Here is a 13,712-nt window from a genome sequence, read left to right on the forward strand (position 1 = left end):
GAGGCCTCACCCGGACCCAGTGACGCTTGGCCTCTCCCAGACCCAGGGCCACTTGGGCTCACCCGGGCCTAGGTGCACGAGGCCTCACCCGGATCCAGGGACGCATGGTCTCACCCGGACCCAGGGACGCTTGGCCTCTCCCAGACCCAGGGCCACTTGGGCTCACCCGGGCCTAGGTGCACGAGGCCTCATCCGGATCCAGGGACACATGGTCTCACCTGGACCCAGGGATGTGTGGCCTCTCCCAGACCCAAGGGCACGTGTCCTCACCCGGGCCTAGGTGCGCGAGGCCTCAACTGGATCTATGGACACCTGGCCTCACTCGGACCCAGGGGAGCGCGGCCTCCCCCAGACCCAGGGGCGCTTGGCGCCTCCGCAAGAGTCCCGCCTCTCCCCGCAGGCATCTGGGTCTCCCACGGGTCCCCAGAAGCTGGATTTCAGGGTGATGGAGAGCTAATCTCCCCTAGGTTTGGAACAAAAGCCCCTTTCCCCCGCCACCAACCAGACCCACGCCCCTCCACACCTCATCCCCTCCGATTTCGCTGGTTTCCTCTTCCCTCTTAGCTATAAATCTACCATTCAGCCATCTCTCCTGTAGTTCTGGATGGTAGAGGCTCTGTCCTCCATTCGTGCCCCTGAAATTGCTGTGCGCGGTGGAGTTCGCAGTTCCTTTGTTTAACTTAGCCGCCTTCTTGATTCTCCTCTGTCAAAATGGCTTAAAGGGCTTGAATGTAAGATGAGAACTCCTAAGAATCCTCCAAATCGGTGTTGGCGGACTCCGGGGCCTCGAGGATCTCACTGCGCAGTTCGGCCAGGTCGGTGGCGCGGATGCACCCCTCCTGCAGAAAGATGGTCTCTTCCTTTACAGAGAGCTGCTGCGCCGAGTCCGCGGCCGCCGCCACAGCAGCTGCTGCGGCGTCCACGAGCCCATGGCCCCGGCTGCGGTGCTGACTGAGAGGAGCAGCCGCCCGGTCTGGGGAGACGCGAGCAGCAGTCGCCACCCTCACTAGTCCATGTTCCAGTTGTATTTCCGAAACTGCCATGCGAGGCAACACATCAGCCTTCACCTCCGCCGTCATCTTTTTCGAATTCCCCAATTTGTTCTTCTTAATCCCTTGAATTCAGTCAACTCTACTGAGGTCTAGTGGCGCCGGGAGGTGCACGGAGAGGGCGCCCGGGCCTCCGTCCGGTGTGCGGGGCACGCGGCCCGCGGAACCAGGCGCGCGGGGGCCTCGCGGCGGGGATGTGCGCTGGTCGGCCGCCGGGCTCCGGGTGCCACTGCCGCGGCGGCGTCCCCAGCGCCCCGGGCCGGGCGGCCTGCGGGGGCGGCGCAGTTGCGAAACTGAGTGAGTATCTACAGTTAAGTCTTGATTGTTGTTGGTGTCACTAGGAGGAATTGTCCTCCAGGCCACTTGGCCGTGAGGACCCTCTTTGTCTATATAGGAAGAGTTGCTGTGCAGGAGACATGAGGCTCCTGTGTCTGTGTCCCTCTGTATTCCTTGCAAACACCTCTGAGAGAAACGCGCCCTGGAGTTTCGCCCGCTGCCTGGAACTGGGTTTCAATGTAGTTGGAATTGGGTCTCAGCGCAGTCTGGCGCCTTTGTCTCCTTCCCAGCAGGGCCATTCAGTGGCGCAGGCAACAGTCCGTCCTCTGCGCGCCCTCTCGTGCGCGCCTCTGGAGCCGCCGCTCCTCTGTGTCTCTGCCCCACAGGCCAAATTCATTCCCCCAGCATGCGCCTGGCTTCCCAGGGTTTCGCCCGGAACTGGGGTTCAGTGCAGTCGGAACTGGGGTTCAGCACGGTCCGGAGCCCTTGTCTCCTTCCCGCTAGGGCAGTTCAGTGGCGCAGGCAACAGTCCGTCCTTTGCGCCCCTTCCTGCGCGCGCCTCTGGAGCTCTGCCTTCCGCCGCTCCTCTGTGCCTGCGCCCCACAGCCCAGATTCATTCCCCCAGCCTGCGCCTGGCTTCCCAGGGTTTCGCCCGGAACGGGGTTCAGTGCAATCGGAGCCGGCGCTCAGCGCAATCCGGAGCCTTTATCTCCTTCCTGCCAGTGAACGCCGGCCAGGCCATCAGCCGCCCCTTCCTCTCCGGCTCCATCCTCCCCGCAGGCGCGCGTGCTCGTGTCTCCGCCCGTTTCTCCATACCTCAGGCTTTTGCGGCTCCCCCGACTGTCCCCGTGGCCTTCTCCTTCCCCCCAGCTGTGGGCATTTCAGTCCGCCAGCTTTCCTGTGGTTCTGGACGATGACCGTTCTGACCTCTAGTTGTATTTTTGAAATTGTTGTGCCCGGCTGCGGGTTAGGTGTTTAACCTATGGCGCCATCTTGGTTTCTCCTGCATATGTTTTTTGATAAGAACATTCTCCTATATAAGATTCCAAATCAACATCTTTCATAAAATCCTCACACTGCTGCACAGGGAACTGGTCCCACAGGTAAAATTCCATTCAGTCTGAGGAAGAAAGCTCTGGCAAAGTGGAAGCTACTAGTAAGCTTGAAATGAAGAGATAACAAAGGCAGCACCAGGAACATTTCTGTCTTCCGGACCAGACTAAATTCTGTTCCCTTTGCTAATTGCCCTTTACCATGCCTCAGCCTACTACAACCCACCCAAACAACCCCAATGCTACAAATAATTACCTCTATCCATAATATGGATTTTAGAGAAAGGCAAGAGGATAACAGATAAAAAGTAGAAAAATGTTCCTCTAAGACAGTGGTTCTCAACCTTTCTAATGCCGCGACCCTTTGATACAGTTCCTCATGTTGTGGTGACCCCCAACCATAAAATTATTTTCGTTGCTACTTCATAACTGTAATTTTGCTACTGTTATCAATCGTAATGTAAATATCTGTGTTTTCTGATGGTCTTAGGTGACCCTGCTAGCGGTTCTCAACCTGTGGGTCGCGACCCATAGGCTGAGAACCCCTGCTGTAGAGCCTAAGTGGCCAGCTTCAGACAACATTAGAGCAGGATACAGTTAGCTTCACAATCAGCATATCCAAAGGGAGATCATGGCAGGCACCAGACCTTCTGAGGCGATTCCACTTTGTGTGGTCAGCACCTGTACAGCAGTTTGTACACTGAAGTACATTACAGCCAGCCTGAGGTTTGACTCCACATACGAACAGATCAATAGAAATCAAAACTCAATTACAACTAGAGCAGCTACATAACACACATAGGGACATTCCTGGATCACCCAGCTCAAGTGATCAAGGAGACTATGCTATTGGGTCCCACAGAACACATACTGCATAAGGCCACCCTATGGTATCTGGGAGCCATAGCAGATCTCCTTAATTCATAGAAACAAACACAAAGAGGAAACCAAAATGGGGAGACAAAGAAACATTCCACAAATGAAAGAATAGGAGAAATTTCCAGGAAAATAGCTAAATGAAATGGAGGCAAATAATTTATCAGATAAAGAAGTTTAAAAAAATGGTTATAGGATGCTCAAATAACTTAGTGAGAACTACAACAGCATGAAAAAGGACATAGAAACTATGAAAAAGAACCAGTCGGAAATGAAGAATGTCTGACATCAAAACTACTCTGGAAGGAATAAAATGTAGGGTAGATGAAGCAGGGGATGGAATCGGCGTTTTGGAAGACAAAGGTAGGAAAAAAGACCAATCAGAGCAGCAAAAAGGAAAAAACATTTTGGGCTAGGGCCCAAACCAGTATTAAAGGGCCTATTTGAAGAAGAAGAAGGAGGAGGAGGAGAAAAAGAGGAACATAGAATAAAATAGCATTAAATACTTTCCTATCAATAATCAGTTTAAATGTAACTGGCTTAAATGCTCCAATAAAAAGACATAAGGTAGCTGAATGGATAAGAAAACAAGACCCATATATATGCTTTCTACAAGAGACCCACCTCAGAATGAAAAATACACACAGACTAAAGGAAAGGGATGGGCAAAGATATCTCATGAAAATGGAAAGGGAAAAAAAAAAGCTGGGTTAGCAATACTTGTATCAGACAAAATAAACTTTAAAACAAAGGCTATAGTAGAAGACAAAGAAGGACACTACATAATGCTAAAGGGAGCAATGCTACAGGAGGACATAACCTTTGTAAACATTATGGACCCAGCATAGGAGCACCTAAATATATAAAGCAAATCTTGATGGACAGAGGGAAAGTAGTAAAGTCATAGTATTAACACTATTGATATCAATGGGTAAATCTTGCAGACAGAAAATCAACAAGGAAAAAGCAGCCTTAAATTACACACTAGATTAGATAGATTTAATTGATATCTTTAGATATCCGAAAGCAATAGAATACATATTTTCATGTGCACATGAAACATTTGCTAGGATAAGCCATGTTAGGCCACAAAACAAGTCTCAATAAATTAAAGAAGATTTAAATCATATCAAACATCTCCAAACACAATGGCATGATACTAGAAGTCAATCACAAGAAAAACAACTGAAAAACACACAAAGACATGGAAGCTAAATAACATGTTAGTAAACAATGAATGGGTTACCAATGAGATCAAGGAGGAAATAAAAAGATAACTTGAAGCAAATGAAAATGACAGCACTATGATCCCAATTATATGGGACACAGCAAAAGCAGTTGTAAGGGAAATTCCTAGCATTAGAGGCCTACATAAAAAAAACAAGAAAAATCTTAAATAATCTAACATCACACTTAATGAGCTGCAAAAAGAAAACAAACAAAATCTAAAGCAAGGAGATGAGAGGACATAATAAAAATCAGAAATAAACAAAATAGAATCTAAAAAAACTACCAAAAAAATCAATGAAACATAAGAGTTGACTTTTTTGAAAAGATAAACAAGATTGACAAACCTTTAACCAGACTCATCACGAAAAAGTGAGAAAGGACCCAAATAAATAAAATCAGAAATGAAAGAGGAGAAGGAACAACTGATACCACAGAAATACAAAGGATTATAAGAAAATATAATGAATAACTATATCCAAACACACTGGACCAATCTGGACAAAATGGATAAATCTTAGAAACATATAATCTTCCAAAACTTAATCAGGAAGAATCAGAAAATCTGAATACACAGTTTACAACTAATGAAATAAAAGCAGTAATGTAAAAACTACCAACAAACCAAAGTCCTGTACCAGATTGCTTCACAGGTAAATTTTACCAAACCTTCAAAGATGAACTAACACCTATTCTTCTCAGACTATTCCAAATAATTTAAGAGGAGGGAAGACTCCCAAGCTATTTATGAGGCCAGCATTATCCTAATTCTAAAGCCATATAAAGACATCACAAGAAAGAATATTATAGGCCAATATCTCTGATGAACATAGATGCTAAAATCCTCAACAAAACATTAGCAAACCATATCCAGAAATATATTAAAAAGATCATGCACCATGATCAAGTGGTTATTCTGGGGATGCAAGTTTGGCACACTATCCATAAATCATAAATGTGATGTACCACACAAACAAAATGAAGGATAAAAATTACATGATCCTATCAATAGGTGCAGAAAAAGAATTTGATAAAATCCATCACCCATCTATATATATAAAAGCCCAGCGACTGTTATGGCAGAATGACCAGAACGACCAGAACAACTGGTGGCTATGACTCGTGCTCTGGCAGCTAACCAGTCTGATCCAGGCCCTAATTGGGCCCCTCTCACCACCCCCCTCTCCAAGCTGGCCTGGATCCAATGGGCCCCCAACACCCCGATCAGGGGTGGGGCCAGCTGCCAATCACTGGTGGCCCCTCCCCCCAGCCAGCCCAGACTCTGATCAGCCCTCAACACCCCAATCACGGGTGGGGGCAGCTGGCCAACTGCCTGTGGCTCCTCCCCCTGACAGGCCCCGCCCCGGATCAGCTCCCAACACCCTTAAATCACTGCCTGGCTCCCTGGTGCATGTACATTTAGTGAAAGCACAAGAAAATAATTATCAGTCCCTTCTGTCCCCGACCAGAGTCTCCAGAGGGCTCTGCTAATACTGCAGCCAAGGTGTGGAATTCTCCCTTCATGACCTGCAGCCCCAGGAGACCTAAGTTAGCTTAAAAGGTGACTTAAGCATTAACAGGATGGTAGCCCTTTGCTGAGGAATGTAGAGAGGCTGGGTGGTGATTTTGTGAAATTGTAGTGCCTCGCAGATTAGGTGAGCTTTCAGTCTCTCTTTAAATGGGGCAGCGAAGAGGATCCACAGGCTGCCAGGAGCAACAACGAAGGGTAGGCACATTCAAAAACAAAACTTTTAAAGAAACAGACATGAAGATAATATTGGGAAACTGAGGGCAGAGCCCCAAGAAGAATGCAAAAATCATCCATCTTGATATATGTTTGCAAACAACACATAAACAACTTCACCTCATGCCACATGAAATGCAAAACAGTTCTGTTGTGGGTTTTCTTTTGGCCATCCTTAAAGTATAATTAGATCCAGCTGGGGGAAAGCTATAGCTTCCAGAATTAGATCCCATGGCTGGCCCCACTCGATGGGCCCCCATCAGGGTGGGCTGGCTGGATTCCCCTCCCCCCATGCATGAATTTGTGCACCGGGCCTCTAGTTTATGATAAAAACTCTCAGCAAAGTGGAAATAGAAGAAACATATCTGAACATAATAAAGGCCATATACGACGAACCCACAGCCAACATCATAGTCAATGGGCAAAAACTACAAGTGTTTTCCTTAAGATCATGAACAAGACAGGGATGTCCACTTTCACCACTCTTATTCAACATGGTACTGGAAGTCATAGCCAGAGCAATTAGACAAAAAGAAGAAATAAAAGTTATTCAAATTTGAAAGGAAAAAGTAAAATTGTCCTTTGCAGATGACATGATACTGTGTATAGAGCATCCTAAAGATTCCACCAAAAAAAAACTACTAGAACTGATAAATGAATTTAGTAAAGTATCAGGATATAACATAATTATCCAGAAATCAGTTTCATTTTTATACACCAATAGTGAACTATGAGAAAGGGAAACAAAACAATCCCATTTACAATTGCATAAAAATTATAAGACACTAGAAAAAGAAACTGAAGAAGATATAAATAAGTGGAAGTATATGCCATGTTCCTGGATAGGAAGAATTACATTGTTAAAATGTCCAAACTACTTAAAAGCAATCTGTAGAATCAAAGCAATTCCTGTCAATAATCATACACTATCTGATCCTTTGTGACTGGCTTCTTGTACTTAGCATAATGCTTTCAAGGTTCATGTTTTAGCATGGTTCAGTACTTCATTTAGTTTTATTGCCTAATAATATTTCAAAGTATGAATAATACCACATTTTAAAAAATATATTTTATTGATTTTTTTACAGAGAGGAAGGGAGAGGGATAGAGAGCTAGAAACATTGATGAGAGGGAAACATCGATCAGCTGCCTCCTGCACACCCCCCTACTGGGGATGTGCCCGCAACCAAGGTACATGCCCTTGACCGGAATCGAACCTGGGACCTTTCAGTCCGCAGGCCGACGCTCTAGCCACTGAGCCAAACCGGTTTCGGCAATACCACATTTTTTTACTCATTCATTAATTGATGGATGTTTGAATTGTTTCCATTTTTTGGCTATTATGAATAACGCTGCTGTGAACATTTGTGTAGACATGTTTTCACTTTTCTTGGATATATAGGAGTGTGATTGCTGGATCACATGGTAACTCTATGTAAATGTTTCACGAACTGTTTTCCAAAGTGACTGGACCATTTTGCACTTCCATTAGCAGTGTATGAGGGTTCCAATTTCTCCACATCCTTGAAATCCTTATTATTAACTCTTTCTTATTATAGTCATACTTGTGGGTGTCAGATGGTATCACATTATGGTTTTGATTTGCATTTCTGTGCTTAATGATTGTTCTTAATTATCTTGTGCTTATTGGCCATTTCTATTTCATCTTTGGAGAAGTGAGTATTCATATATGTTGTCCTGTTGGTCTTTTTTATTCTAAGGCATTATTTTAAAACTAGGGACCCAGTGCACAAATTTGTGCACCTTGAAAGGAACTGTGGGCTGCAAGGCTGCTGTGGGCACAGGGGCGAGTCTTGGCCCATCCTCCGTGCCCCTGCCTGGCCCCTCCTGCCATGGCCCCTGATCCTCTGTCTGCCAACAGCCCTGCTCCTGCCACTGCTGCTCCCACGCTGACAGCGCCGGCCCTGCTCACACTCACTGACGATGCGGAGCAATTGAGGCCATCACTGTCAGTGGGTGCGAGTGGTGGCTGCTGCCCTGATTGCCCCTCAGGAACAGGGGTAGGTGGAGAAGCCCTCAGGGGTGATTGGGGCTGGCAGCTGCCACTCGCACCCACTGACGGCGCCGAGTGATAGGGGCTGGCACTGGCAGCAGGTGTGAGCACCAGGTGGGATCGCGATGCGTGGGAGCAAAGAATTTTCAGTAACCACCAGAGGTTCGCCCCAATGACAGCGACCGGTGCCCCACCTTGGTCTGGTGCCCCCACTTACCGGCTCCACCATCCCGCTGTGGCCAACTCCCGCCATGTTCTGCGCTCTGACACCTGCTGCCAACACCCGCCATGTTCCGTGCCCTCCCCCCATTTCCGGTGGTCAGTGCACGTCATAGCGACTGGTTGTTCCACCATTTGGTCTATTTGCATATTAGAGTTTTATATATATAGATAATTTTTAATAGGACATATGGGTTAATGATCATGACTCTAGGCATATAGTAGTTTCAAAATAAATACTTATTGAATTAAGGCATATGACACTTGTTACATTTTTTTAGGGTTCTTTGCAGTGTCTGGTGGATTGTTGATCTCTCTTTCTCCTCTCTCTTCTTAGGAGCCCATTTTGCTGCTCTCAAGTTTTTGTAGAATGCTGTAAACAGTTGTCACAGTTTTTCAAGAAACAAAGAGTTGCAACTTCCTCCTCCTAATAGAACTTTTATAGTTGCATTCAATGCCTAACGATGCAGAAGCAGAAAGGGCAAGTGATTCTGGAAATCATGAGCACAAATCCGAGAGAAAGTCTCCTGAAGAGAACCTACAAGATGCTGTACAATCTTTCTGCACACGTGCCTCAGGAGCACCCTTGGCTGCCAAAGGAGATGGCCATTATCCGTGGAGCTGTCCAGTGACCCATACGCGGGAGAAAATTTATGCCATCTGTTCAGACTACGCCTTTCTCAACCAGGCAACCTCAATCTATAAAACTCCAAATCCATCCCGCACTTCTTGCCTCCCTGATAGTACCTCTTTATCTGCTGGAAATAATTCATCAAGATACATTGGCATCCCAACTAGTACATCAGAAATCATCTACAATGATGAAAATAGCTTGGAAAACTTATCCAATAGCCTGGGCAAGCTACCTCTCGCATGGGAAATTGATAAATCTGAATTTGATGGGGTGACCACAAATTTGAAACACAAATCAGGTAAGGAAGGAGACATGAAGTTCACATGTGAAAATAATAAGAAAACACTGTATCTTGTTTAAACTTGCCATTAAACACGTTTTTCCTTTTTTAAAAAATACTGAATAGGGAACATTGCTATCATCTTGTCGATCACTGTAGTTAAAACATAACTTCGGCCATGGGACATTTGGTTAATTAATATGTTGCCATTGGAAACTTCAAACATTACCCTTGCGTTTTTTAGAGCTCTGAAAAGTCTAGGATGCTCTAGAACCGTGGTCGGCAAACTGCGGCTCGCGAGCCACATGCGGCTCTTTGGCCCCTTGAGTGTGGCTCTTCCACAAAATACCACGGCCTGGGCGAGTCTATTTTGAAGAAGTGGCGTTAGAAGAAGTTTAAGTTTAAAAAATTTGGCTCTCTAAAGAAATTTCCATCGTTGTACCGTTGATATTTGGCTCTGTTGACTAATGAGCTTGCCGACCACTGCTCTAGAATACAGGTATTATAGAAAAGTACATGGTGACTTAGAAGTTGTTAATGAGGTGGTGAAAATAACAGACAACTATTTTGTAGTTTTGCAGGGAGATGAATTCATCTTTCCCAATTAAATACCTGATTTTATTTTCTGCCACATAACACTGAGACTTTGTTGTTACCATTTGTTGAGTACCCCACAAGGTCTCCAGGTACCCCTTAGTAGGTTGTACACTGTCCAGTTTGGGTGCTCTTCTCCTAGGGAGTTCGCCTAGGGTGCAGTGCACAACCTTTGCAATTGCATTGTGGTGGACCTCTGGCAGATACTGATGCTTTCACCTCTTTCTTTTTGAACTCACAGGAACAGGAATTTTATGAAGTAGGTACTGTTATCCCCTTTTTAGCGGTGAAGAAATTGAGCCATAGAGTGGATAAATTGCCTGCCCAAATTTGCACAGCTAGTAAGAAGTAGTAGAGCTAGGGTTTGTATTTTACTTCTAGACTTCTCTGATTATTTTGTAAAAAAACGCCATGTTTACTTGTTCATTTGCAAAATCAACTATTTTCACAGAATGTTCTGTAAATTTGTAATTTCCAGGGTGTCCAGGGATTTTAATTTGTGTCTCTATGAGTGATTGGCCTATACTTTTTTTATAATGTCTTTTTCAGGTGTTGGAATTAGGGTTATGCAGGACTCCTAAGTCAAGTTGGAAAGTGTTTCCTCCTGGTTTTATTTTTAAATTATTGTTTAAAGTTTTATAAATAGTAGTATATATGCCTCCTTTTTCCCCCTTTGACCTTCCCTCTGCCTCCCCCAACCCCTGGCACATGCCCCACCCCCCTAGTGTCTGTATCAATTGGTTATGCTTATATACATGCATATAAGTTCTTTCGTTGATCTCTTACTTCCCCCCACAGGCCTCCCCTGCCTTCCTGCTGAAGTTTGACAGTCTGTTCGATGCTTCTTTGTCTCTGTATCTATTTTTGTTCATCAGTTTATGTTGTTCATTATATTCCACAAATGAGTGAGCTCATGTGATATTTATCTTTCTCTGACTGGCTTATTTTGCTTAGCATAATGCTCTCCAGTTACATCCATGCTGTTGCAAATGGTAAGAATTCCGTCTTTTTTTACAGCAGTGTAGTATTCCATTGTGTAGATTTACTACAAATTTCTAATCCACTCATCTGCTGATGGGCACTTAGGCTGTTTCCAAATCTTAGCTATTGTAAATTGTGCTGCTATGAACGTAGGGGTGCATATATTCTTTCTGATTGGTTAAACTTATTCCTAGGTATCTTATTAATTTTTTTGTTGCAGTGGTAAGTGGGATTGTTTTTTGAGTTTCTCTTTCTGTGAGTTCATTATTGGTGTATAAAAGAGCCATAGATTTCTGGGTGTTAATTTTGTATCCTGCTACTTTGCCGAATTCATTTATTAAGTCTAGTAGTTTTTTTGATGGAGTCTTTAGGGTTTTCAATGTACAATATCATGTCATCTGCGAATAATAATAATTTTACTTCTTCTTTTCCAATTTGTATGTCTTTTATTTCTTCTTCTTGTCTGATCGCCATGGCTAGTACTTCCAGTACTATATTGAACAGGAGTGGTGAGAGTGGGCATCCCTGTCTTGTTCCTATTCTTAGGGGAAATGGTTTTAGTTTTTGCCCATTGAGTATGATGTTGACTGTAGGTTTGTCATATATGGCTTTTATTATGTTGAGGCATGATCCTTCTATTTCCACCTTGCTGAGAGTTTTTTTCAAGAAAGGGTGTTGAATTTTGTCATATGCTTTTTTTCCATCAATCGATATGACTGTGATTTTTATCTCTCAAATTGTTTATGTGGTGTTTTTTTTTTTTTTTTTTTTTTTTTTTTTAAATTTCTTTATTGATTAAGGTGTCACATATTTGTCCTCATCCCCCCAGTCCCATCCCACCCCTCTCCCCACGCATGCCCCAATCCCCTGTTGAACTTAACCGTTGGATAGGCTTATATGCATGCATACAGGTCCTTTGGTTGAACTCTCCCCCTCCCCCCACCCGCCCCCTACCCTCCCCTATCCTCCCTCTGAGGCCCGATAGTCCGATCGATGCCTCCTTGCTTCTGGTTCTGTTCTTGTTCCTCAGTCTATGTTGTTCATCATTTCCCCTAGATGAGCGAGATCATATGTCACTAGATATATACTAATAAGAACTGAATGTGAGACGAGCAATAATAGTTATGCTGACAGGCAAATGAATCAATCTGTAGCGAGCTTCCCCCTGGACCAACAGTTCTTTTGAGACCCAATTTCAATGTCCAGTAGTTCCTTATGTGTACATGTCAGCACTGACCCCTCAGCTCTGGATGGTGGACAAATGGTGGTAATGGAGGTCCGACTCCCTCTGGTTTGGTCTCGGCCGAACCCAGGGGCACGGCGTCACCCGGACTAAGGGGCACGTGGCCTCACCCATACCCAAGGGGCGCGTGGTCTCACCCGGGCCTGGGACCCAGCCTCACCCGGATGGATCCAGGGGCGCACGGCCTCACCCGGACCCAGGATCTGGCTTCACCCGTACCCAGGGACGCTTGGCCTCTCCCAGACCCAGGGGCACGTGGCCTCACCCGGGCTTAGTTGCACAAGGCCTCACCTGGTTCCAGGGACACATGGTCTCTCCCGGACCCAGGGACGCTTGGCCTCTCCCAGACCCAGGGCCACTTGGGCTCACCCGGGCCTAGGTGCACGAGGCCTCACCCGGATCCAGGGACACATGGTCTCACCCGGACCCAGGGACGCCTGGCCTCTCCCAGACCCAGGGCCACTTGGGCTCACCCGGGCCTAGGTGCACGAGGCCTCACCCGGATCCAGGGACACATGGTCTCACCCGGATCCAGGGACGCTTGGCCTCTCCCAGACCCAGGGCCACTTGGGCTCACCCGGGCCTAGGTGCACGAGGCCTCACCCGGATCCAGGGACACATGGTCTCACCCGGATCCAGGGACGCTTGGCCTCTCCCAGACCCAGGGCCACTTGGGCTCACCCGGGCCTAGGTGCACGAGGCCTCACCCGGATCCAGGGACACATGGTCTCACCCGGACCCAGGGACGCTTGGCCTCTCCCAGACCCAGGGCCACTTGGGCTCACCCGGGCCTAGGTGCACGAGGCCTCACCCGGATCCAGGGACACATGGTCTCACCCGGATCGAGGGACGCTTGGCCTCTCCCAGATCCAGGGCCACTTGGGCTCACCCGGGCCTAGGTGCACGAGGCCTCACCCGGATCCAGGGACACATGGTCTCACCCGGACCCAGGGACGCTTGGCCTCTCCCAGACCCAGGGCCACTTGGGCTCACCCGGGCCTAGGTGCACGAGGCCTCACCCGGATCCTGGGACACATGGTCTCACCCGGACCCAGGGACGCTTGGCCTCTCCCAGACCCAGGGGCACGTGGCCTCACCCGGGCTTAGGTGCACGAGGCCTCACCCGGATCCAGGGACACATGGTCTCACCCGGACCCAGGGATGCTTGGCCTCTCCCAGACCCAGGGCCACTTGGGCTCACCCGGGCCTAGGTGCACGAGGCCTCACCCGGATCCAGGGACACATGGTCTCACCCGGACCCAGGGACGCTTGGCCTCTCCCAGACCCAGGGCCACTTGGGCTCACCCGGGCCTAGGTGCACGAGGCCTCACCCGGATCCTGGGACACATGGTCTCACCCGGACCCAGGGACGCTTGGCCTCTCCCAGACCCAGGGCCACTTGGGCTCACCCGGGCCTAGGTGCACGAGGCCTCACCCGGATCCTGGGACACAAGGTCTCTCCCGGACCCAGGGACGCTTGGCCTCTCCCAGACCCAGGGCCACTTGGGCTCACCCGGGCCTAG

General features: G+C 47.3%; 1 protein-coding gene across 5 annotated transcripts in view; it reads left to right on the forward strand.

Moving 5' to 3' along the window:
* The window catches only part of BIVM (basic, immunoglobulin-like variable motif containing), a 44,333-nt gene that overhangs the window by 6,227 nt on the left and 24,394 nt on the right, over positions 1-13,712 (forward strand). For all 5 annotated transcript variants that reach the window (XM_054719955.1, XM_054719952.1, XM_054719957.1 and 2 more), the window contains exon 2: positions 8,795-9,389. In XM_054719955.1, the coding sequence (XP_054575930.1) occupies positions 8,912-9,389 (478 nt within the window). In that variant the 5' untranslated portion in view covers positions 8,795-8,911. The remainder of the gene's footprint in view (positions 1-8,794; positions 9,390-13,712) is intronic.

The sequence above is a fragment of the Eptesicus fuscus genome, chromosome 8 (assembly GCF_027574615.1).
Source record: "Eptesicus fuscus isolate TK198812 chromosome 8, DD_ASM_mEF_20220401, whole genome shotgun sequence".
Taxonomy (NCBI): domain Eukaryota; kingdom Metazoa; phylum Chordata; class Mammalia; order Chiroptera; family Vespertilionidae; genus Eptesicus; species Eptesicus fuscus.